The 23,719-nt window shown below is 56.6% G+C and overlaps 1 protein-coding gene across 3 annotated transcripts; it reads right to left on the reverse strand.

Moving 5' to 3' along the window:
• Positions 1–71: 71 nt before the first annotated feature.
• On the reverse strand, positions 72–23,132 carry SLC12A4 (solute carrier family 12 member 4). 3 transcript variants are annotated; one of them, XM_073015495.1, is made up of 23 exons: positions 22,914–23,132; positions 15,767–15,898; positions 11,765–11,911; positions 11,609–11,663; positions 9,872–10,002; positions 7,394–7,635; positions 7,033–7,247; positions 6,349–6,513; positions 6,171–6,269; positions 5,872–5,929; positions 5,537–5,711; positions 5,021–5,139; positions 3,842–3,940; positions 3,432–3,551; positions 3,081–3,185; positions 2,688–2,856; positions 2,191–2,386; positions 1,913–2,082; positions 1,693–1,824; positions 1,506–1,613; positions 1,111–1,295; positions 827–962; positions 72–673 (listed from the first exon to the last, which is right to left on the reverse strand). In XM_073015495.1, the coding sequence occupies exons 1-23, from the start codon at positions 23,115–23,117 to the stop codon at positions 584–586; spliced, it is 3,252 nt and encodes a 1,083-aa protein (XP_072871596.1). In that variant the 5' UTR covers positions 23,118–23,132; the 3' UTR covers positions 72–583. The 3 variants fall into 3 exon arrangements, with proteins under 3 accessions (XP_072871596.1, XP_072871594.1, XP_072871595.1); XM_073015493.1 differs by adding an exon at positions 17,971–18,065 and having other exon boundaries at positions 580–962; positions 22,914–23,098; XM_073015494.1 differs by lacking the exon at positions 22,914–23,132 and adding exons at positions 17,971–18,065; positions 21,272–21,308 and having other exon boundaries at positions 580–962.
• Between the last annotated feature and the right edge of the window lie 587 nt (positions 23,133–23,719).

The following is a 23,719-nucleotide window of genomic DNA, read 5'->3' on the forward strand; positions in this document are numbered from 1 at the left end:
GCTCTGGGCCTGGGTTCAGTTCCGCCTTCTTCTCTTGGCGCCAGGGGAAACAGAGCCGGGGCAGCAGGAGGCCCAGAAGTACACAATGTTTTATTGAAAAAGTCAGGCCTCAGCTCGGCTGTCTCTATTCGGCTCAGCTTAGTGGGGAGCCCTGCCCATAGTTGACTGAGCCAGATCTTCCTGCAGGCAGCTGGGCTGGACTCCCTCCCTGGCTACCCTTCCCTTCATCTCTGATGGTGACATCCAAATAATAAATATGTAATAAATAGCGCTCCTGGACTGGACTGCGCCAGCTGCCTTCAAACCCCACTTGGCCCCAACCAGTCTTCTCTGGCCAGGACAGGCCTACTGGGGTGCTAGACAGTAAAGTCCCCAAACCTCCCATGGTCCCACAAGACCTGGGATCCATCTCCATTTTGAGGCCCAGGCCTGGTTTCCAAGGAGACCTAGCAAAGCTGGGTCCAGGACAGGGCCAGGCAAGCAGGGCTGGCAAGTGGGTGCTGGGAAGAGGCTGTTACCCCAGACCACAGCTTGTGATATCCTGGCCAAGACCTCGACTCCAGGCCACAAGATGACACTGGGCTCAGGAGTAGATGGTGATGACTTCACGGCCACCACCGCGCACCAACAGCACCCGCTCAAGGCCCTCGGTCAGTACCTCGAGGAACTCCATGTCTGCAGGGCCTCAAGTCAAGGAGGCAGCAACAGAATCAATGGGTAACCAGGGCCACCTGGGCCACACCCACTCAGGGGGCCCGGGAGAGGAGCTGCTGGCCTGACCTCCCACGCTGCCCACCTCCCAGTTGCTGCCCCTCCACAAAGGGATCCAGTTCTCGTCGCCCTCGCTGTTCTTGGGTGGGCCAGGCATGTTTAGGAGAACCAGGCGGGCATCGTGGGAGCGCGTGACAATGACTTCATTGAGCTTCACAGCGGTGTGCATGCGTCGCACATTGGACTGGTCCCTACACGTAGTGTAGCCAATCACAGGTCACCATAAGCCATCCTGCAAGGAGGGTCCCCACCCCTGGTCCACCTAACACCACTTGTCTGCCCCACCCCACCTCCACCCCTAGATTCCAGCGCCACTGGGTCTGTTTTTGCTGCACTCACGGCTTAATATGCACCAGCTCCCGGAAATTGTCAGGGGCATGGCTGGGGTCCCAGGTCTCAGTCATGTACTTGTCCCTGGTCCATGTCATCTGGATCTTGTCAGCCCCCACTGCAGACTCATCTTCCTCGTCTGAGTACAGGCTCTCCAGCCGCAGGGCCGAGTGCCGATCCTTGACCAGCTGGGCCTGGGGACAATCGCAGGAGGTAGCCTTGGTCCCATAGGAAAAGGGGGACGGGGCCTGTCTGGCCCAATGTGACCACCCTGCCTCCGGGAAATGAGCACTGGCTTGGGTAGGGCTGCGGTGAGTCGTTCTGATTCCTCCACACCCACCGACGCGGTCTCCAAAGGCCTGACCCTGCCACCCGCCCTGGCCTGAACCACAAAGGGCACTGACTTCTCGCTCCCGCTCAGTCTTGGTCAGTCTCATCTGCCGCAGCATCTGCGACCGCTGCTCCATCATCAGCGTCCGCTCGTAGGTGTATGCAGAGATGTCACTGTTATGCTGGGGAGAGGGTAGGCCGTGAGGACCCAGCTGCATGGGACATGGTATCCACGGGGCCAGGGCAGGACAGGGGGCTCACCATCTCCACCACCTCCACCTCGGCCTCAAGGCGCAGATGGTACAGGAAGACGGCCAGGTCCTTCTTCATCTGGATGCTATTATCATCCATCTGGGCCACTGTGAAGATGCGCATCCGGCACTTCCTCCAGACCTGAGGCAAGGGACCGGGTGGGCCATTTGGTCACAGCCGCTCCTCCGAGGGCCCAGCCCCTCTCACCTGCACCCACCCCCCGGCCCACCTTATGCTGGCGCAGCAGGAAGGGCAGAAGCATAAGCATGCCGCCGTCGTGCACGATCCACCACACGTCTATGTGGCCCTCCAGGTAGCGCTCGTGGTTGCTGGGGTAGAAGGCGATGTTCTTGGGCACGAGCAGGGCCAGGTGGGCAGCCGTGGTGCAGCGCACGGTGTCTGGGGAGAAGGGGCACGGCTGACCACCAGCCTGTGGCCCTCCGGCTGCTGCCACCTCACTTCACCCCTGCCCACCAGGCTCAGCCCAGGCCCCAGGCCCTCACACACCAATGAAGGTCTTCCAGGCACGGGGGTCCTCGCTCTGTCGCCAGCCGTAGGGCCAGCCCAGCACCACGGAGTTATGCCGCATGCCGCCCAGGCCACAGGACTGGATGAGGTGGGCCAGCCCCTCCCGCACCTTGCTGGCCACCACCACCTGGCAGAAACCCTTCACCTTCTCAATCTCCATCATGTTCTTGATGGTCTGTGGGGAACACACCCAGGGCCAACGGGAAGCCATCAGCTTCCCGCCTCTGGGCTCCCTCCCAAGGCCCCTTGGGAACAAAACGACTTTGGGGTGGAGGAGGGCCTGGGGGCAACAAGCTGCCTACCCGGAGGCCAAGTTTTCAAGATGGGACTGCTGGCCCCCCCTTGTGCCAGCTCTCAGGTGGCAGCAGTGCTGGCTGCCTAGCTGGTCACGCTCGCCAAGATTGGGCCCTTCCCCTCCATCAGCTGCAGCCCAGACTCCTGTAGTCTGGCTCAGCTCTCACCCCTGAAGCAGGTACCTGCTCGGCGGCCTGGGCCTCGCCATAGCTCTCCAAGAAGCTCCCCTGGATGACAGAACCAACAATGGTCAAGCCCTTGCCAGCCTTGAGCTGGGAGGCGAAGGTGAGGAGCCGTGGGTACTTCACGTGCAGGTCCTCGTCCAGCTTCAGCAGCACCAGCAGCTGTGGCCTGCAGTGGCCAGGTGGGGGAGCCTGAGACCAGGGCCGGCCGTTCCAGGGAGCCCCTCCTCTTCTTCTCTTCTTGGGTGATGGTCCCTGCGGGTTTGGGTAGCATGGCCCAGGAGGGTGCCCCTGGCAGCCCGAGGACAGGGAGCTGACACCTCTCGACCCTCTGACCCCGACAGCGACCCCTGAGAACCTCTGCGCCCTGGCCAGGGTCTGGTGGGAACTCACCGCCAGTTCTTGGTATGAGGAGGCCCCTCCTCCAGCCGCAACAGCGCGTAGCGGGCAGCACTCAGGGACAGGCCTCGGATCCCATCACCCCACTCCTTCTCAGCCCTGCAGATTCCACCACAGCTGGTGAGCCCCTGGTGCTGCCCAGGGGGTTCTGTCTATGTGGATGCGAGATGGAGGGGTTCTGCCCCTCAAGACCACCCCGGGTCCTGAGTTACAGTCCCCAGTCTTGGCACCCATGGTGGCCCAGCTCCCCGCCCACCCCAACGTCAGACCACCCTGCCTGTTCGGCTGGGCCCCCTCAGGGCGGTGCAGGCTGCCGGCAGAGGCCAGGTGGCAGCGCTCACTCACCCTTGGTACTCGATGTATTTGTAGATCATGCCGGCGATGAGCATGGCCACCAGGGCATAGTACCAGGAGGAGACAAACATAAGGGCCAGGCAGAGGCTCATGCCCAGGAAGGACAGTGCCCTGGGCCAGAGGGGAGGGCAGAGTCAGGGCAGGACCAGGAGGGCCCCCGGCCACAGCCTGGCCCATGTCCTGGCGGCCCTGTCAGGTCCCAGGTGGGAGGTCCCAGGTGAGAGGTCCCAGGTGGGTGGTCAGGTCACTGGGTGGGAGACCCAGGTCCAGTTCCTCCCCAGCCCCATAATCTCCCTCCCCACAGTGTTTCATCAAGATCTACCTACCCGGGAAGCCCAGGCCTCATCCAGAATGAAGCTCCTGGCCTCCCCAGGGCCTCCCGTGTCAGAGGCGTGGCTCACCAGTGATAGTACTTGAACCGGGGCCGCCAGTTGGGGGTCCTCAGGAGTGTCTGCACTGCACAGGCCAGGTTTACGAACAGGTAGCACATCAGAAAGAACCTGTGGCACAGGGGACGGTTGGTGAAGAGCGGCCACCTTGGCAGCCAGGGGCCTGACATCAGGCTGGGACTGGCCCTGCCCTGCATGGTTTGGCCAGGTCTTCTCAACCTCATTGCTGCCACTTTCATGGCCTGAGGTGATGAGACTACTGTGGAGGAGTCCTTGGAGATTGCAGAGGATGGGCAAGGATTCACCAGCGGAGGAGGTAGGAAAGGGAGTAAGGGGCAGAGCTGGAGGGCGGTACAGGGGTGGTAGGAAGAGCTCAGTGCCTGGAGACTCTAGGCCACACTCAGGCCTCTGGCCTAGGTGACCAGCTGGATGAGGGGCTGCCATGCATGAAGGGGAGGATGCAAGATGAGCCGGACCATTTGAATGCACCCAGTTAGAGACACTTAAGAGTCACTGTGGTGGGTGTGGGAGTCCCAGGCATGGGCAGGGCTGGCTGCATCAGCCCTCCGGGAAGGCAGCTGAGGATGGGAGCACAGGAAGGAAGGAGGCAGGTGGATCATCTGATGTCAGGAGTTCGACACCAGCCTGGTCAAGATGGTAAAACCTCATCTCTACTAAAAATACAAAAAATTAGCTGGGCGTGGTGGTGCATGTCTGTAGTCCCAGCTACTCAGGAGGCTGAGGCAGGAGAATTGCTTGAACCCAGGAGGCGGAGGTTGCAGTGAGCCAAGATCACGCCATTGCACTCCAGCCTGGGTGACAGAGTGAGACTCCGTCTCAAAACAAAACAAAACAAAACAAAACAACAACAGATGGAAGGGGCAGCAGTGGCTTCAGGGAGGCATGAGGGACGTGGTGGTTGCCCTGTCCAGGGTAGAGGTCTGCCAGCCACCTGCTTTGGGAGCTCTCTCAGGGAGATGTGGACCTGTTGGTCACTTTATAGCTTTGGCATAGGTGCCAGGCTTGCTTCTAAATGCAGGGGTGGGCTGAGCCCTGCCAGGCCACATCTCCCCATGCAGCCTGCCACATCTCCCAGCTGTTCCCCCAACACCAGACACAGCCACGGGGAGGTGCTGGGGTTCAGGGACCCTTTCCCAGAACATCCCCCTGCCCTGCCCAGCCCCAGCTCACATGGATAGGATGGGGGCCACCATGTCGAGGGAGGCGATGAGGATGCCCAGCTCGGCGATGAGTGCCGTCAGGAGGAGTGCCCATGTGGGTTCACCATTTACCTTCCCGTGGCCAAATACCTGTGTGCACCAGGAAGGAAGCTGGTCCTGTCACCTCCATTCCACACCTTGGGCCCCAGACCCCAGCCTGGCCTCCCTCACCCCCAGGGCCCTCCTTGGGGGCTTAGGCCGCCTCTGTGCCTATCCCTGTGGGTGTCACCAGTCTCCCTGACTCCACCTCCCCAGGCCTCTCTCCTTTGGATGAGCCCTAAACAGGCCATGAAGATTCTGGGTCCAGGCAGCTCCAGGCCCAGGGCAGTGTCAGCCCAGGGCACTTCTCAGTAGCTCCTCATGGATGGCTGCCTGGCCCCGGGGCTACTGAGGACAGGACACACTGCATCTGTGTTCCCTATCTCTCTCCCCAGCTGGGCGAGGGCCTGGGAGCAGCCAAGCCATGGGGGAGTGCAGAAGGGCTCACCCGGAGGAAGGGGATGATGTTGTCCTTGGCAATGGCCTGCAATAGGCGCGGTGCCCCCGTGAGGCTCTGGAGGCCAGCACCACATGTTGAAAAGAAGGAGCCAATAACAATGACCCAGGGTGAAGGCCAGGCCAGTGTGCCCACCACCAAGTTCCTGCTGACGCCATCGCCATACCTGCAGTGGCCACCAGAGTGAGGGATGTCAGGGGTCCGGAAGGACAACACAGACCACCAAAGGTAGCCAGCAGCCTGAGGACCACCCACAGGGTTGGGGCCTGGTGTGAAGGCAGGCCAAAGCCCAGCCGCTGCTACAGAGAGGGGCCCAGCTCACTCACTTGTCCCGGAGAACCACACCCTCGATGCAGGCGCCAAAGAGAACCACACTGCTGAAGTCTGTGGTGGCGTCAAGGAAAACTCGGCCTCCGCCACCCCACTGTCCCTGAACAGGACCACGTGCCCCCACCGCAGCCAGACTGCAAGGCCTGGGAGTATCATGGTGTGTATGTGTGTGCGTGCATGAGAAGGGGAGCTATATATGAGTGTGTGGGGTGTATGTGCATGTGAGCTGGCGATGTGCACAGGCCAAGCGCCTCCCGTCCTCTGCCCAACCTGCCCCAGGCCTGGGAAAGGATACACACGAGGGAAGTTGTAATGATGGCCAGAATGGTCCCCACAGGGATGGACTTCTGGGCATCACGGAGGTCCCCAGAGCGGTTTGAGCCAGCCATGATGCCTCCAAAAACAGATGAGACTCCCTCAGGGGCTCCCCGGGATTGGGGACAGGGATGGGTGGGTAGGCAGGCGGGGCTCACCTGTCACAGAAGGGAAGAAGATGCCAACCAGCACGGTGAATGATGTGGCGATGTCGGCCACCACGTACAGAGACAGGCTCTCTTTCAGGCTCGGGGCATCTGCAGAGGGCAGCCCATGCTTCTCCACGATGTCACCCTTCTCCAGGTAGGCGCTCCACAGGTTTTCTGCAGGGGTAGCTGTGTCACCACCACAGCCGCCCCCGACTACCCCGGGCAGTTTGGGGCAGCCTAGCCAGAGGCTGCAGATGCAGGGCAATTTTGGGGACTCAGGAGACAGCTTCAGCTCAATGACTGCAGTGTCAGCCACAGGGCTACCCTGACCACAGGGAAGGAGCTGCCCAGCTACAAGTCAACAGACAAAGGTGGCTGAACCACCATCACCCAGAGCCCCCTACTGCCCGCCTCACACAAAGGCCTTTATGGATCCTGTGGGAACATCCCCAGGCAGTGTCAGGGGCTGGTGGCTAGGGAAGACAGGCTGCTGCAGGCCTTGGATGCTGGCCAGACAGGCTTCACTCACTCCAAACTCGGCTGCCAGGAGCCAGGCTGGGAGGACACTGCTGGGCTGGGAAGGCGGCCAGTCCTGCCCCCATTCCCAAGCTGGCCGCACAAGGACAGCTCTGTGCTCTGCACTGCTGCTCAGCCTGTGGGTTCGAGAGCAGGAGGATGGGAGGGAGGACCCACCCTGGAGCACACCAGCAGCTGCCCCGGGGATGCCAGGGATCTCGGTCACATTGTTGAGCAGGAAGTAGGGGTCGCAGGAGTCGGTGGTAAGGTTGGGGCTGTGGCAGAAGAAACTCCATAGCCGGGTGGCCACTGTCTCATTGTCCACTACAGCTGTCTTGGCACAGATGTCAAACTGGTCCCGGGACAGGGTCCTGTTGCCTAGCATGCATACCCTGTGAGGGACAGAAGCATTGGCACCTGCTCAGCTCGAGGCCCCTGCTTGTGCTCACCCTGCAGTCTCTGGGATCTAGGGCATCAAAGGCTGGCTACATGAGAGGGATGTCCATGCAATGCCCAGATAAATTCCTGGGTTACTTACGGAAACACGGGAGGGTCAAATATAGACTTGATGCCCCCAGCATAGATGGAAAGGATGGAGATGATCACACAGGCCAGGAAGAGCGAGGCAAATTTGTTCACATACTTGACCCCCACAAACACCACCAGGGTCATAAAGGTCAGGAAAATGGTCCCATACACACGCATATTGTTCAAAGTGGCATTCGATGTGTCATGAGCGCCCAATGGGTAAAAAATGGCAGCTGGTGGGGCAATGTAGGTCTGAAACAAGAAGATGGATAAGGAGGGTTTTATCTTCTTATTTGGAAAGTGAAACTTGTCATTTTGGTTTTCTTTTTAAGAGTACCTAAAAGAGGCTGGGCGCAGTGGCTCAGGCCTGTAATCCCAGCACTTTGGGAGGCCGAGGTAGGGAGATCACTTGAGGTCAGGAGTTCATGACTAGCCTGGCTAACATGGGGAAACCCCATCTCTACTAAAAATACAAAAATTAGTCAGGCGTGGTGGCACATGCCTGTAATCCCAGCTACTGGAGGCTGAGGCAGGAGAATCACTTGAATCCAGGAAGCAGAGGTTGCAGTGAGCAGAGATCGCACCGTTGCACTCCAGCCTGGGTGACAGAGGGAGACTCCGTCTCAAAAAAATAAAAAATAGGCCAGCACTGTGATTCACGTCTATAATCCCAGCACTTTGGGAGGCTGAGGCAGTGGATCACTTGAGGTCAGGAGTTCGAGACCAGCCTGGCCAATATGGTGAAACCCCATCTCTACTAAAAATACAAAAATTAGTGGTGCAAAAACTGGTGGTAGTGGTGCACGCCTATAATCCCAGCTACTCTGGAGGCTGAGGCAGGAGAATCACTTCAGTCTCAGAGGCGATGGTTGCAGTGAGTAGAGATCACGCCACTGCACTCCAGTCTGGGCGACAAAGTGAGACCTTGTCTCAAAAAAATAAATGAATAGGCCGGGCGCAATTGCTCACGCCTGTAATCTCAGCACTCTGAGAGGCCGAGGCGGGAGGATTGCCTGAACTCAAGAGTTCGAGACAATCCCAGGCAACTTGTTGAAACCTCATCTCTACTAAAACACAAAAAATTAGCTGAGCATGGTGGGGTGAGCCTGTAATCCCAGCTACTCGGGAGGCTGAGGCAGGAGAATCACTTGAACCCAGGCGGTGGAAATTGCAGTGAGCTGTGATCACGTCACTGCACTCCAGCTTAAGCGACAGAGTGAGACTCCGTCTCAAAATAAATAAATTAACTAATTTAAAAAATAAAAAATAAGAGTACCTAAAAGAAGCCAGTCACAAAAGGCCACATATTGTATGATTCTGTTTATATGAAATGTCCAGAATAAGCAAATCCCGAGGCAGAAAGTAGATTCCTGGTTGCCAGTGCTGGCAGGGAATGGAGAGTAACTGCTAAGGGGGTTCTGGGGATGATGAAAATGTTCTAGAATTGACTGCGCAACTCTGTGAATATACTATAAAACATTGAATTGTACACTTCCAATGGTATGTAAATTGGCATGGGAATTGCATGGTATGTAAATTATATGTTAATAAAGCTATTATGTAAAAACAAGCAAACAAAAAGGATCCAAACATAGATGCCAACCTGAATCACTAAATAGCCAAAGTGGAACAGTTTGAGCAAGAAAATAAATAATGATAGTATTGGATTACAACCCAAAGAATAAAGTAAATATCCAGAAGTCCATTCAGATATAATGACATGGCTGAATACATAAACAGGAGAAGGGACAAATCCCACATAACGAATGTAGAAAGGATATTACAAATGAAAACAAACCAAAGCCCGCCAAAATCAGAAGGTGCAGGGTCCATGCTGCAGGTAGAGGACCTGGAGGCAAAAGCAGCCAGGCAGTCCCTCTAGGTACCTCCTACCCTCTGGATCCCCAGGGGCGGGCACCTGTCACCCCATGCCTCCCGCAGCTCCTTGCCTCTTCTCCCACTGCTGCAGCAGTTAATCGGGGAATGAGAAGCTGAGGCTGACAGAGCTCCCATGGGGCTCATGGAGCGGGCACCAACCTCCAGCAGGGTCCTGTGGCTGCTTATCCTGATTGAAGGACAAGGAGAAGGTGTATCTGAAGTGCCCTGGCACAGAGCCCCAGGGGACACAGAGCTAGCCAGAGCCCACACAAGCCCAGAAGGAAGCCTGCATCACCACCAAGATCTGTCACTGAGCTAAATACAACAGTTCCTGGAACCCTTGCCATGGCTGCCATGGTGCCCAGGTGGACGGAACATCCAGGGCCGAGGTGAAGGTGGCCAGGCCTCTTTCTTGCCTGACCCAAACTGGCATGGAAGTGAAAGAAAAACCAGCCTGAGCAAAGGTCTTTATCTCTCGAAGAGGTTTTCTACTTTACAATGCCCAGATGGTGGCCAGAGGTGTGGGGATGAACAGCCTGGAACTTCTGTTTGAAGTCCAAAGGGACTGTCTGGACATGGCCAGAGTTGGCCAGGGCTTAGCCTGACTCACCAGCAAGATCTCGATGGCCCCCAGGATGTACATGGCTGCTGCGAATGTCGTTCCCAGGTAGAAGCACAGGCCCACAGCACCTCCAAATTCTGGCCCCAGTGAACGAGAGATCATGAAATAGGAGCCCCCAGCTACAGCAGAGAAATGAAAACGTGCACAGGTCAAGGCTGGTTCTTCTTCAAGGGGTCTCCCTGTGACAAGTCTGCACAACCGCCCGGAAGGACAGGGACTGCTTTTCCCATTTATGGATGAGTAGAGGGCCTGGGAAACCTGCCCAAGGCTGCATGGTGGGTAAGCATCCAGGCTGGCATTCGATCCTATCCCCATCTGATTTGAATGTCCAGCATGAAATATGGAAATGACTGCTTTGTGGGAGCAGCTCTAGTCTGCAGCAGTGGCTGAGTGGCCACTGTCCTCCAGTGCCCTGTGCACAGCCCCCAGCCTCTTCTGGCTGGGTGTGTCCCATCTCAGCCCGCCTCACCCTCCTGAGGCCTGTGCCTTTGTTAGTCTGACCCCTCCAGACCAGGGCAGGGACTGTGTCTTATCCAGTCTTTTGGCCCTAAGGCCCAGCACAGGGCCTGCCACCAGGTGAGTGTCCACAGCTCCTGCCCTGAATCTGTGCTTCTACCAAAGTCTAACACCCTTGCAAGACTCAGAGTCATGACTAGGCCCCAGGGTGACAAGTCATCTCATGTTGCTGGTTGTATCTGCTGCTGAGACAATGTCTCTTGTGAAAATCTGGAAACAGGGATCAAGAAATTCTTTCAGAGTCAATCTGGCTGGGCGTGGTGGCTCATGCCTATAATCCCAGCATTCTGGGAGGCTGAGGTGAGTGGATTGCTTGAGATCAGGGGTTCCAGACCAGTCTGGGCAACATGGCGAGACCCTGCCTCTACTAAAAAAAGGAAATTATAAAAAATATACATTTAAAATAAAGGCTGGGTGCAGTGGCCCATGCCTGTAATCCTAGCACTTTGGGAGGCCGAGATTGGCAGATTGCCTGAGCTCAGAAGTTTGTGACCAGCCTGGGCAACACGATGAAACTCCGTCTCTACTAAAATACAAAAAATTAGCCAGGTGTGGTGGTGAGTGCCTACAGTCCCAGCTACTGAGGAGGCTGAGGCAGGAGAATCGTCTGAACCTGGGAGGCAGAGGTTGCAGTGAGCCGAGATTAGAGTGCAGTGAGCCGAGATTAGAGTGAAGTGAGCCACTTCACTCCAGCCTAGGCGACAGAGTGAGACTCTGTCTCAAAAAAAAAAAAAAAAAGTCAGCTGGGCACAGTGGCTCACGTCTGTTATCCTAGCACTTTGGGAGGCCGAGGTAGGCAGATGACTTGAGGTCAGGAGTTCGAGACCCGCCTGGCCAACATGGTGAAACCCCGTCTCTACTAAAAATACAAAAATTAGCAGAGCATGGTGGCACATGCCTGTACTCCCAGCTACTTGGGAGGCTGAGGTAGGAGAATCACTTGAACCTAGGAGGCGGAGGTTGCAGTGAGCTGAGATCGTGCCACTGCACTCCAGCCTGGGCAACAGAGACTGCATCTCAAAAAAAAATACTAAAATAAATAAATGAAAAGTCAATCTTTTTCATGCTGTAATCCACCTCCAGGACCCTCTCCTAAGGGAACTGCTGGGGCATGAACAAAGATTCATGTTCAAGGATGTTCACGACAACAATGTATACAATGGTGATTCTGGGCCCTTTTCCACCAGGCCTTGGGTGGCGCTCACCGACCTGGAACAACACCGTTGGTGGCAATGGCGCTCATGGAGATGGCCGTCAGCAGGGTCTGTGGGAAGGAGGGCCTGGGTGAGCGGCTCAGCTGAGTGGGCTCTGTGGCGGCAGCCATGGCCCACGCCCAGCCCACCCCTGCCACGCCAGGACACTCACACAGCAGCAGCAGATGAGCACGATGAGGAGAGCCTGTAGCACACCAGCCGTGCCCACCATCCAGGTCAGCCGCAGGAATAGGATAACCCCGAAGATATTCTGCAGGCAGGGCAGGTACACCCCCATGAGGGTACCCATGCTGGGCGCCTGTACGAACACGAAGGGAGGGGGCGAGTAGAGCATCAGAGGGATGCACCATGGAGGGTCAGCCCTAGTCACTCAGCAGGCCCCCTCCCCTGACGGGGCCCCAGGGAACACAGCGGGTAGGGGTGACAGCTAGGATGTCTCTATTGACTTTCATATAGGAAGACAGTTGAGTCTGGGAAGGTGTAAAACCTGATTCTTTTTAAAATCTCACATTGAGCTTTAGAACCTTAACTCTCTCTCAAGGTACTGCCTCCTTCCCTTCCTCTCTCCTGCTAAACTTCTAGAAAGAGGGGTTTGTCTCAGATCTCCACCTTCTCACCCAGCAGGCCCTAAGTCACCTAAGGCAAAGTGCCAGAAGTCAACCCTGGCCCTACCTCTCCTCAACCCCCAACTCCAGTCCTGGTAGACACTAACTCCTACCCAGTCTGTCTCCCTGCTGCCCTGAGATCCGCCTGCCTTGTCCCAGCCTTAGTCCCTTGAACCTCAGGCACCCGGGTGGTACCCTCCTGAGCCTGTCAGCCTCTCCACATTCCAGCCCACTCTGCTGCTAGAGTAGGTCTCTGAAAGCAAGTCTAATCTCATCACCCACGCTGAAAACCCTCTGTGCTGTCTTGTAATCCAGTGTGCAGTCCAACGCCTTGGCTTGGGCCACCAGACATGTCCCATCACCTCTCTTGTTAGCCCCAGCCCCTGACCACATGGGTCCCCCAGATTCTCCGAACCTGAGAATGTGCTGGACTCTGCCTGGGAGAGTCGGCCCTGCCTCACGGCCTGGCAAACTCCTCTTCAGTGAAACTGTTACCTCCCCCAGGAAGATGTCTCCAGGTTGCCTTAGGTGGAGCTGGTCCTCCCTCTCGCAGTCCTTCGGCATCTGATACTCCCTATCACAGTAGTCACTACAGGTCATGGTAACAGAATGTACTTGTATGTTTTGTGACCATATTAGGGCAGGCTTGGCTTGTTTATGGTTCTATCACCGGCAGGCCCTGCAGGTACCCAAAAGGTGCTTCTGAACCCAGTGAGTGGTGTTTTGGAAGCCCCTGGGACATCCTGTTGGGAAAATCCTACAGAGAAAGTGCTCAGGCTTTAGGGCAGGTGAGGAAGATCTAATATGCAAATCCAGGCAGGCTTTCTCAATTTAGGGCAGAGTAGGGGCCAGCCAGGAGGCCAGGGCAGAGGCTGAGAGCACAGAGGCTGGCTGATATCTTTTTGAGGCACTGGGCCCCCAAGAGTGCAGCCTCCACAACGTGGCCCTGACAGCTTCCACTGGAGCTCCAACAAAGCCTCCTCACTGATCCAAAGGACTGGATTAGTGAAAATCATTCAGGGAGAAGAGATAGGGAAGCCCTACGAGAGAGTGCCTGTGCTGCCCAGAAGCTAGGGAGAAGAGAACTCCATGGCCACGATCTTGTCTAGCTGAGTCACCTTAGACAAGTTCCTTAATGCCCCTCCTGAAGGGTCCTGGCCTGGGGCAGGACCTGTGAGCAAACTAAAGGACTTCAGAAAAGTCTCAGCAAAAACAAATGGCTCCTCAACCTGTCCTGCGTAGAGCAGTGCAGGGGACGGATCCCCCTCATCTGGGCATTGTCTGAGCCCTTCTCAGAGGATGCCACCCACGGAATAGCAACGGCAAGAGCTCCCAGTCCCACCCCCATCCCAAGCTGAGTCACTCTAAGAAAAGGGCAGTGTGGGAAAGGGCAGGGCGGGCCGGAAATGCTTTCTGCATCCCCAAATAACCTCTGGCAGCCTCATAAGGTCATCAGGCCACAGCTGGAGCTGGAGCTGGAGCTGGAGCTGGACAAGCTGCTGGGGAGAGGCTGCTTTGGGTCTTGGCATGGTCTGGTTGGAGGCCCACCCTTCCTGCTTCAAGCCTTCCTTTTCCAAGGCCCCTGCTTGGGCCTACCCTGGGTGAGGACCACGGCTCAGCAGTCCCAGATCCCTAGCTTCCTACTGACTCTACTTAAAGACTTGGCCCGGCTCCTCTTTCTTTTTTTTTTTTTTTGAGACAGAGCCTTGCTCTGTCGCCCAGGCTGGAGTGCAGTGGCGCAATGTCGGCTCACTGCAAGCTCCGTCTCCCGGGTTCATGCCATTCTCCTGCCTCAGCCTACCGAGCAGCTGGGACTACAGGTGCCCGCCACCACGCCCGGCTAATTTTTTGTATCTTTAGTAGAGACGGGGTTTCACCACATTAGCCAGGATGGTCTCGATCTCCTGACCTTGTGCTCCACCCGCCTTGGCCTCCCGAAGTGCTGGGATTACAGGTGTGAGCCACTGCGCCCGGCCAAGGCTCCTCTTTCTTCCATGGAAAAACTATTGGAGCTAGGACACCCAGCCACCCTCTCCCATCCTTACCATGGGGCCAGGTAAGCTGGATAGCTAAGCTAAGCATCCTCATGGGTTCCCCACTGGGCCAAGGGAAGATGGGTCTTCTCTGGCCCATGCATCCCTCCCACATTCCTGCTGAGATGTGCACTAGCTGTTCTCAGGGGCCTCTTCACTCCCCGCCACCAGCTCCCTGGCTTGGCCTGAAGGGACAGGGATGAGGCTCTGACCTAAGGATCCTGTCACCCACTGTGGGCAGAGCACTCTCAGAGGTTGAGACACTCCTGCAGTGCTGGACAGACATGGCCAGATGCAGTTAGGGTTCTCCACTATCTAGTCCAGAACATGCCAGCAAAATCACACCTGGCTGGACAGAGTCAGGGTCAAGTCTGTGTGCTGGTTTGCCTCTCTGAAGGGCAAGGTGAGAGATGTGCTTCAGTGAGGTCCACCTTCTCTGCTGGCCCCACCCCAGAGAAGCCCAAATCTCACAACCAGGTGTGAGGCTGCAGGCCTGGCTTATCCCAGCCAGGAGCTCCTTCTGTTTGTGCCAACCTCTGAGAATACTACAGCCAGTGCCAGACCTCAGCTCCTCCCAAAACACTGCTGCTTCCCAAACCTCAGGGAGTCAGTATGTAGAGGGAGGGTCCCTAGCCTCCAAATGAAAAATGTAGAAAAATCCCCAGCCCTCAGCTACACTGAGCCCCAATAACACAGAGGAGCTAGGCAAAGAGGTAACAGTCACCCCAAAGAGAGGAGGGCTGAAGGGCCAGAAAACTGGATTAGTGACCAAAAAGTGGGACAGGGAAGCCCCATAAGGCAGTATCAGGCTCCGATCACATACACATGTCCCCCGACCCTGGCACTCAAGGAACCCAGGGGGTTGTTGGAGGGTTCTGCCAATGGAGCCTTGGGCCAACACTGTGAGTAGCAGGAGGGTTTGTGACTTGCTCTGGATTGCATGACCTCCGAGAGACAACCTGGTTCCTGGCTCCAAGGGCAACACCCTTAGCCACCCTTACACAATGTCACTGATCTGGCATTTTGTGTAGTTACATATCCCACAAATCTGTCTCCCATAAAATCCATGAATCCATCTCCCAGCATTACACATTGATCTTGTCTAGCTCAGTCACTTTACACAAGTTCCTTAATGTCCCTGACACTATTTCCTCATCTGAAACATGGGGATTATAGTAGCACCTGCCTCTTGGTTTTGTTGAACAGATGACATGTGAGAACCCAGGCCCACTGCCTGGTGTGGTACCTCGCACACAGTAAAGGCTGAGTACAGGCAGCTGTGTCTCCCGCCGTCATTCCTGAGGGCCTCCCTGGCCCTCTGTCCCTGGGGAGATTCTCATTAGCTCACTTCTTAAAGCCTCCTGAGCCAAGGCACTCAGTGCCCATCCTCCCTGCTCACCATGGTTGGCACCCACTTCCCCTGGTGTGCTCACTACCATATGGGGAAACAGCCAATTCCATGGTGCTGTGTCTGTCTTCCCAGGTGTGGCCCCTCTGCTGCCCCACTCAGCTCACCTCGGCTGCCCTCCGGCGGGTGCCCTCCCCACTCTCAGCCTCCTCATGCTCCTTGGCGCCCTGGGTGAGGTTGGTGTAGCTGACGAGCTTGCCCAGAAGAGACGATACCTTTGGGCGGATGTCCAGCTCTTCCTGTAAACAGAGCCACAGGGCAAGATGGCATTGGGCCAGGCGGGTACCAGCTGTGTGAAGCCAGCTGCCTGATCCCTGGCCCTGTTCCAAGCCCTGAGACAGGCCTGGGCCTGATCCCAGTTCCTGCCTGGGGAAGCCCAAGCCATCCAACTGGACAGGTGTGGACACCACACCCCAGGACGTGGCACTCAAAAGGCCCAGCCCCGCGGCTGCTTTTCTCTACCCCACCTTGGCTACAATCACTGCCAGCCCATTTGTGAAAACCACCTGCCTCAGGGGAGAGAGGGCAGGGAAGAACACGCCTGGCAGGCGGGCAATGGTACACTTCATCCTGCCTGCTCTGCACAGCCATCTCCCAGCTATGGCTGCACCTCTAGGACTCACGCCTACCCTCCCCACAAAAAAGTCACCCTAGTCACCTCAGGGAACAAAAGAGGGCAAAAGAGTGATGTCAGGGACAAGTGAAGTCTCTCTTGTCTGCTCAAACCCTGATCTCCCTGGATGGTCTTCCCCTGACCCCAGTCCTGAGAGTACCCACATCAATCACAGAGATGGGATCCTGACCCTCCAGCCCATCCTCAGGCGGGGCTGGGCCAAGGCCTTCACTGCAGAACCTTGCTGCTTTCCCAGGTCAGGAGGCCTCCCAGAGCTCAGGCTCCCCAGTCCCACCGGGGTCTAGGCGATGATCCCTGCTCCTGCAGCCTTCTCAATGCTGTGCCTCCACCTGCCTCCTGCCCACATTTAGCTTTTCCCTCTCTGTCAGCTCCCTTCTGACCTACACACAGGGAGAAGTTGCTTTGCTGTGAGAGGGGAAGATGAGGGCCCTTGGGGGCATGTGGAGATTGAGGAGACTCAGCCGGATGTGGTGGCTGACAGTGGTAATTCCAGCACTTTGGGAGGCTGAACAGGAGGATCACTAGAGGTCAGGAGTTCAAGACAAGCCTGGCCAACAGGGTGAAACCCCGTCTTAAAAATACAAAAATCAGGCCGGGCGCGGTGCCTCAAGCCTGTAATCCCAGCACTTTGGGAGGCCGAGACGGGCAGATCACGAGGTCAGGAGATCGAGACCATCCTGGCTAACACGGTGAAACCCCGTCTCTACTAAAAATACAAAAATTAGCCGGGCGAGGTGGCGGGCGCCTGTAGTCCCAGCTACTCGGGAGGCTGAGGCAGGAGAATGGCGTGAACCCGGGAGGCGGAGCTTGCAGTGAGCTGAGATCCGGCCACTGCACTCCAGCCTGGGCAGCAGAGCGAGACTCTGTCTCAAAAAAAAAAAAAAAAAAAAAAAAAAAAAATTCCCCAGGCGTGGTGGCAGGCGCCTGTAATCCCGGCTACTTGGGAGGCTGAGGCAGAAGAATCACTGAGCTTGAGAGGCAGAGTTTGCAATGAGCCAAGATCCCGTCACTGCACTCCAGCCTGGGGCAACAGAGTGAGATTCCATCTCAACGAAAAAAGAAAAAAAAAAAAGAGAGATTAAGGAGTCTCCATTATTCAGCCATACAATGGCTGAATGCGTGGGTCAGAGTTTAGGAGCTTAAACTACATTTTAAATCCAGATCTCACTGCTCAGCTTGAGTCTGAAGAAGATAAAACTCAAGTACAGAGGCAGATATTTGGGAATCTTTCCACAGAGGTATCCCCTAAAGCTGCAAATTGACCAGGCCTCGGGAAACTAGAGGGAGACAGAGCTGGAAGAGCCAACCAAGAAGGACAAGGAAGAATCCTTGGGAGGGCAAAGAACTATGGACTTGGAGAAGAACCAGGAGTGGAGGGAAGAGGAGAAATCCTGAGTTGGGAAATCCTAAGCGGGCGTTTCCTTGCTGAGGGGTTGTAAGGAAGTCAGAGGTGAACAGTCCTGGAGGTAGCAATGGGGGTGGGGTTGTGAGTGGCCTCTGGGAAGGCAGTTTCAGTTGAAAGGGCCAAGGGAACTGCAGCCCGGCTGCCATGAGAGCCAGGAAGACAAGAGGAAATGAGAGGAAGAGCCAGACAGAGGAGGCCCACGTGTCCAGCCTGACTGCTTAGCTAAAGCCTCTGTCTGCCAAACCTGTGACCCAAAATGGCTCCTCAGCTACCTCAAACAGTGCCAGGTTCCTGTCATAGTAGTCACTTCCTCTGGAAGCCTCCAAGGGGGAAAGAAAAGGGCTGCTCTCTCTGTGGTTGCCATGTCCTGTGAAGAGAGAGGGACAATCAGGGCCTGCTTCCTGAGCCCCCCCAGCCTGTGCCCCTTCCCAGAAAGCCAGTCCCCAAAACATCGTTTCTGTGGAGCACTTTGGAGCTGCAGTGTCACCAGGCTGGAACTCAAGTTTCCACATCGCACCATGCCAATGCCCTTGAAGGGCCAGAGATAGCCAGAGAGTGGCCAGTGACCAAAACCTGGGACATTATTCCCTCCAGTGAAGGGAATCCAGGTGAGGGAGCAGGCACCCTAGCACAAGCACGTGTGGACACTGAGGGGCGGGGCCTGCGGGTGGGCGGGGCTAGCCTTTGACCCGCCCCCAGATCACCTCCCCGCCCCAGTCCCTTTCCCAGCCTTTCCGGAGTACCCAATGTGCAGGATACCAAGGGCTCCGTGTCCTCAGGGACCGCCCAGGCAGTGCCCTCCAGATACACGAAGCCCCACAGAGCACCTTCGGCTGCCATGGCCCGAAGGTGGCTGGCTGGCTACCCCACTATGCACTGCACGGCGGCATCCTGCAGGGCAGCCCAGGGCATGCCGGGAGGCGGGGCAAGCCCCAGGCCGTGGAGAGCAGAAGTGGATGCCAGGAACCTTCTAGGGTCGCCTAAGAAAGTCGGGTCGGTGGGTGTCGGACTGAGCAGGGAGAAAAATGGGAGCCAGGACTACTGGCAGGGGCAGCACAATGTCCCCCTTGCCCCAGATCCTGCCACTTGCCCCAGACTAACCTCTACCTACAACCCTAGGCTGGTGAGCCAGTTCCCCAACTCCGAGAAATCTTGCCAAAAGGAGTGAAATTCTCCTTTTTTTATAAGCCTGTGTCAACTCCTAAAGCTCAACTGTTTTTTCTGGCCTCCCATCATTCACTCTTCCCTGTTTTCCAACTCTTGTCCCTTATGAGTCTCGGTGGGTGCCATTCCCAGCTTCCCACCAAGCAGGACGCCAAGCACTTGTTTTCTAGGTGCTGAGTGTTCCCTCCACCCCAGTTACCCTCGCAGCCCCGGCCCTGGCTCAAGGCCTCAGAGCAAATGGAAAGCACACATCTTGGTGTTGGATGGCAGTAGTATGCAGTTTTGACATTAGAAGGACTGGCATGGTGTTCAGTGATGGAGGTGGCAACAGAACTGTCACCACCAGCCCAGGCTAGTGGTGTGACTGGGCTCTGCACTGGCCATGCCCGCCAACCTTTTCTGTTTACATAGGCCACAATTCATTTCTCTTGTCTGCAGCTGAGAATGCTGATTGAGGCATCCTCCTACATCTGATACATCTCTTGCTATCAGCATGAGGCTTCACCAGCTTTCTTTGAGCCAACAACCACTCAGCAGGTGCTATGCTGTAGATTCTTTATCCCCCAAGGAAACTAACAGATCAAGTGTGCCCATGACAGTTTCTGGGGCAAAGTCAGTTCTTCCTTCCCACAGCATGTAAAAGTGGCACACCTGCTGCACCCAGCAACCTGGGCTAGCTACGTGAGCCAAGCAGCTCAGTCCCACATTCACATAGGTCAATGCCAATGGTACAGTGGACAAAGGCAGCCAGAGGTCAAGATAGTCCGCCATGTCATATTAAAGCCAGGTGAAGTCATGTAGCTCTTCGGACACTCTATGATATCTGCTGTGCCCTCCATGCTTGTTCAGGATCAGGAGTCCCAAGAAAAATCTGAAAACCCAGTAACACTCTGCCCCTTACATTAATGACATTAATGGCCCTTTAGTGAAAAGCCTTTGAAAATTACTCTTGGATTTTTGTGACAAAAAAAGTGTCTCCCTTTGATAAATCAGATGCTTCATTTTGTCAGAAAATGGCAGCTATACAGCTCGTCTTACTTCTCTTTCTGCTTTGGCTGCCAGGAATCTCCAAGCTAAATTTACTCTTTAGATAAAGTCACCATCTGTCTCATCTCAGAGTCCTTGCCCCCTTCCTCAGCATGGTTTTCGATCTTCCTGAGTAACAATCACTTGGGGAAACTCTTTTGTTGGCTATTGCTTTTGATTCTTTTGTGGAAGTTGGCTGGAAATCAATTATAATTTATTCTAAACTCACGTACTGCAGCCTGCCTCATCACTGTTGCCTAGTCTTTCTGGGGAGACTGTATTGCTATCCAGAAAACATATAGCTGGGCACACAGCAGCTCCCCCACAAATGTCTGTAAATGGTCCTCTAAGACCTAGCCTATCCCTTGTCCCTTCACTCTAGGGTCACTCTAGGATGGCTCGAGGCCCTTTCAAAAGTTGTCTCTAGTTCTCACAGCAACATTCCAGTAGACAGCATTTACTCCCTTTTAGGGACAACAAGAGTGAAGTTCAGAGATGTTCAGAGGCAAGGCTACCCAGGCAGAAGGCCACATCTGGGTCCCAGGGTCCATCAGAGCCAGGTGGGGGCTGGGCTGCAGGTTCCGTTACTACTACAGACTCCAGTCCATCTATGCAGCACAATCTTTAAACATAGAGAAGAGTGCTGCAATTTGGCCAGGGTATGTACAGCCAGGCCTCTGCACGTTCAGATTGCGGCAGACTGGCTTGGATTCCCGGCCCTTCCCCCGTGTGACCCAGGGAAACCTGCTTACTCCCTGTGTGGCCTTGGTTTCCTCTTCTATGAAGTGGAGATGGTAACACTTGTTTTTCCAACTGCCCAGATGCACTAGAAAAGGGACAGTTAGTACCAGACACCCAGCGGGCACTCCTCGGGGTTCCTCCAAAGCTCCCAAGGGCTTGTGGGAATGTAAGGGTCTAAGCAGTGCCTGGATGTCTGTACTGCCCTCAGCTTCAGACCTTCCGTTCTGGCCTCAGCCATTTCAAAAATTCCAGGGCAGGTCTGGACATGCCTGCCAGGCCGAAGCTGCTCAGACACCACTTGAGATCCCCAGTAAATCTGAGTATGGCCTAGGCCTAGGGACTGCCTGTGAGCTACACAATTGTGTTTCCACCAGCAACTGTGTCTGCACCAGTGGCAGGTGGGGATCCAGGTGACCCTCCTGATTCCTGTGCACATGGATATCTGCCTGAGGTGCCCCCTCCAGGACCTCCCTACCCCCTGCCCACAGGCCAAGGTGGGTGGGCTGAGCAAGCCCATCTAGGCCTCCCAGAGCAGAGGTGTGGGCACTGAGCTGGGGAAGGGGCAGGAGATGGATCTGAGGCTCACTGTGCTTTGTGCCCTCTGACCCTTTGCAGTCCCCATCAAGGATCAAAATCACTCACCGGGGCTCAGGGTGTCCCCCATCCTGCAGACAGCCAAGGTCTGGCTGAAAAGGAGTAAGAGGAGGAGAAAGAGGAAGGGAGGTAGTGGGAGGAGCTGGCCTAGCTTGTCGGGATCTAGCAGGACTCAGCCAATGTAGCTCCAGGTCCTTCCAGTCACCCTGTAGGGGCCAAGGTGTGGCCAAGGCGGGGCCAGCAGCTAGGCTCAGCTCTCTGCCTGCCCACTGGTCCAGGCTGATCCTGGGGATGCAGCCCAGTCCACCCTCTGGGAAGAGAGGTCCTCCCAGAGTTAGGAAAGCAGGGATGCTGGCTTTTGCTTTGACCACTTGAATCAAGCTAGGGGCAGATAAGGGCATGGAGGCTGGGGCACTCACACAGCTGTCAAGCCTATAAAACCTCTGCAATGTCCAGCAGCCCATGCCACTGTCCTGTGCTACCTCTGCGCATGGCAGTCAAGTGATAAACACACATAGCCATCATTTACATCAGGCATAGATCACCTCAGTCATCATCACAGACAGATCAGAGGTCCAGATCACGTCACCTGGCAAGTATCAACCACACACTTCCTATATATCTCCATCATGATTGGTCACACATATCACAGGCATTTGTCATCAGTCAAATCACCATCCTCATCACTGTCAACCCTGCAGGAAACAGGGGCTGTGAGAATGCCCTGACCTGAACCAGACTTCACACTGTGATACCCACAGCCACACACTTATACAAGCACAATTACACATGCACAGGCCACTACATACACAGACACACATCCTCAGCCGTGTTTGCACTCCAAGGATGGGCCTTAACAAGGGGGCCTCTTGGGGTAGGAGATGGAGAAAGGGCTGTGGAGAGAGGCAGGCACCTGGAAGGAAGGAGGAGGGAGATGGGGCTTACCTCTGGGCCCTGGCACCTAGGTTAAAGAGTTAAGGTGCTGGAATCTCACACCCAGGCTTGACTGCCCCTGGGCAAGTTACATAACTGCCACCCCTCCCTTCACTGCTTCCTAATTGGGAGTAACCGTACTTATCCCACGGGTGATGCTGGAGGATTAAACGTTTGGCTCCGTGTTGAGTGCTTCACAGAGGCCCACTGTCCCTACAGATCTACACTGGCGCACTCACAGGCAGTTACCCACAGACCCCCAGTGGGTACACTCTGGCCAGAGTGCAGGTTGGTGCAGAGAGGCACACGGAGGGGTTTGAGTAGTTGGGGAGAGGGTCGTCTCACAGGCAAAGACGCTGAATCTCAAGTGGGGAACCGAGGCGAGAAGAGGATGTGGGATTCACCGAAGGTGAAAGGCCGGGAAGGGCCTGAGATGGGGTCTCGGCCCTGTCCCCAAGCCGGGCGCCCCGGCCGGCTGGCCTCCCTGGGCGGCCACGTCTGCAGCCCCCGCCCGCGGCCCACAGGGGAGGAGCTGGGGTGGAGAAAGTGGCCGGGCGCGGGCGCCGGGGGCCGAGGAAAATCGTGTCTGCGCGCGCGGGGCGACGAGCCAGTGGCTGCGGCGCGGACCAAAGAAAGTTGAGTCCACACCGACGTGTGCACGCAAGGTCCCGGGATAAGTGCGGGCGCGGGCCCGGGATGGCGGCCCCAGGTGGCAGGCCCCGCTGCCCCGCCACGGCCCCTCAGAACGCGCCCTCACCGTCCGAGTCCTCCCGCTCCGCGCGCTCCCCGTAGTCCACCCAACTGAGCCCCTCGAGGTTGTCATAGTCGCCGCGCCGCGGCCCGTCCACCGGCACCACTGTGAAGTGAGGCATCGCGCACACTCAGCCCCGCCGCACCCGCCGTCCTGGCCGCCCGCCGCTGTCCCCGCCGCCCCGGGCCGACACGCCCCGCCCGCTCGCATTCCTCCCTGCTGCGCTCACTTCCTCCGCCCGCCCCCCGGGCCGCCCCTCGGGGGCGGAGAGCGGGAGGGGCTCTGGCCGGCTCCTCCCAGAGCGGGGGCCCTGGTGGCGGGAAGACCCCTAGGCGGGGGCACTCCTACTGGCTCCACGGCCTGGGGGCGGGCCCGATTCCTGTGTGACGTCGGGTGAGAGGCCGCCCTCTCTGAGCCCCAGATGCAATATTTGTAAAATGGGGCAAACACACTTCCACCTAGGGGTTATTTTAGGGTTCTGTGAGATGGGTCGCGGGGTGTCCTTGCTCTGCGCCCTGGACAGGGCAGGGCAGGCCGGACCGGCCCAGGACTGCGGAAGCCACTTGCCCAGGGCCTCCTGCCATCCCCGGATACCTCCTTCCCATTTCCAGCGTCTGCATCCAACTTCTCCGCGACCCTGGAAACCGGACCCCCGCGAAGGTCCCGTCCCAGCCCTGGGCCCTCTAGCCGCAGCCTCTCCTATTGGAGGCAGCTGGGGATTCTCGGTCCTTCCCCAGGGGCTGCTACGTCCTCGGCAGGAAGAACACCCACACCCACCCTCCCGCGCCGCCCCTGCCCCGCTTGCCTTTTTG

This window comes from Chlorocebus sabaeus, chromosome 5 (genome assembly GCF_047675955.1).
Source record: "Chlorocebus sabaeus isolate Y175 chromosome 5, mChlSab1.0.hap1, whole genome shotgun sequence".
Classification (NCBI taxonomy): Eukaryota; Metazoa; Chordata; class Mammalia; order Primates; family Cercopithecidae; genus Chlorocebus; species Chlorocebus sabaeus.

Bases quoted from the DNA above. Each gene is read 5' to 3' on its own strand.
- SLC12A4 (XM_073015493.1), bottom strand. From the start codon at position 23,028: ATGCCTCACTTCACAGTGGTGCCGGTGGACGGGCCGCGGCGCGGCGAC. The intron at 18,066-22,913 runs GTGAGGGCGCGT...CTCTCTTCACAG, and splicing joins GGAGCGGGAGGACTCGGACG to GACATGGCAACCACAGAGAG. The intron at 5,140-5,536 runs GTGAGCCCTTCT...TGGTGCACACAG, and splicing joins ACATCATCCCCTTCCTCCGG to GTATTTGGCCACGGGAAGGT.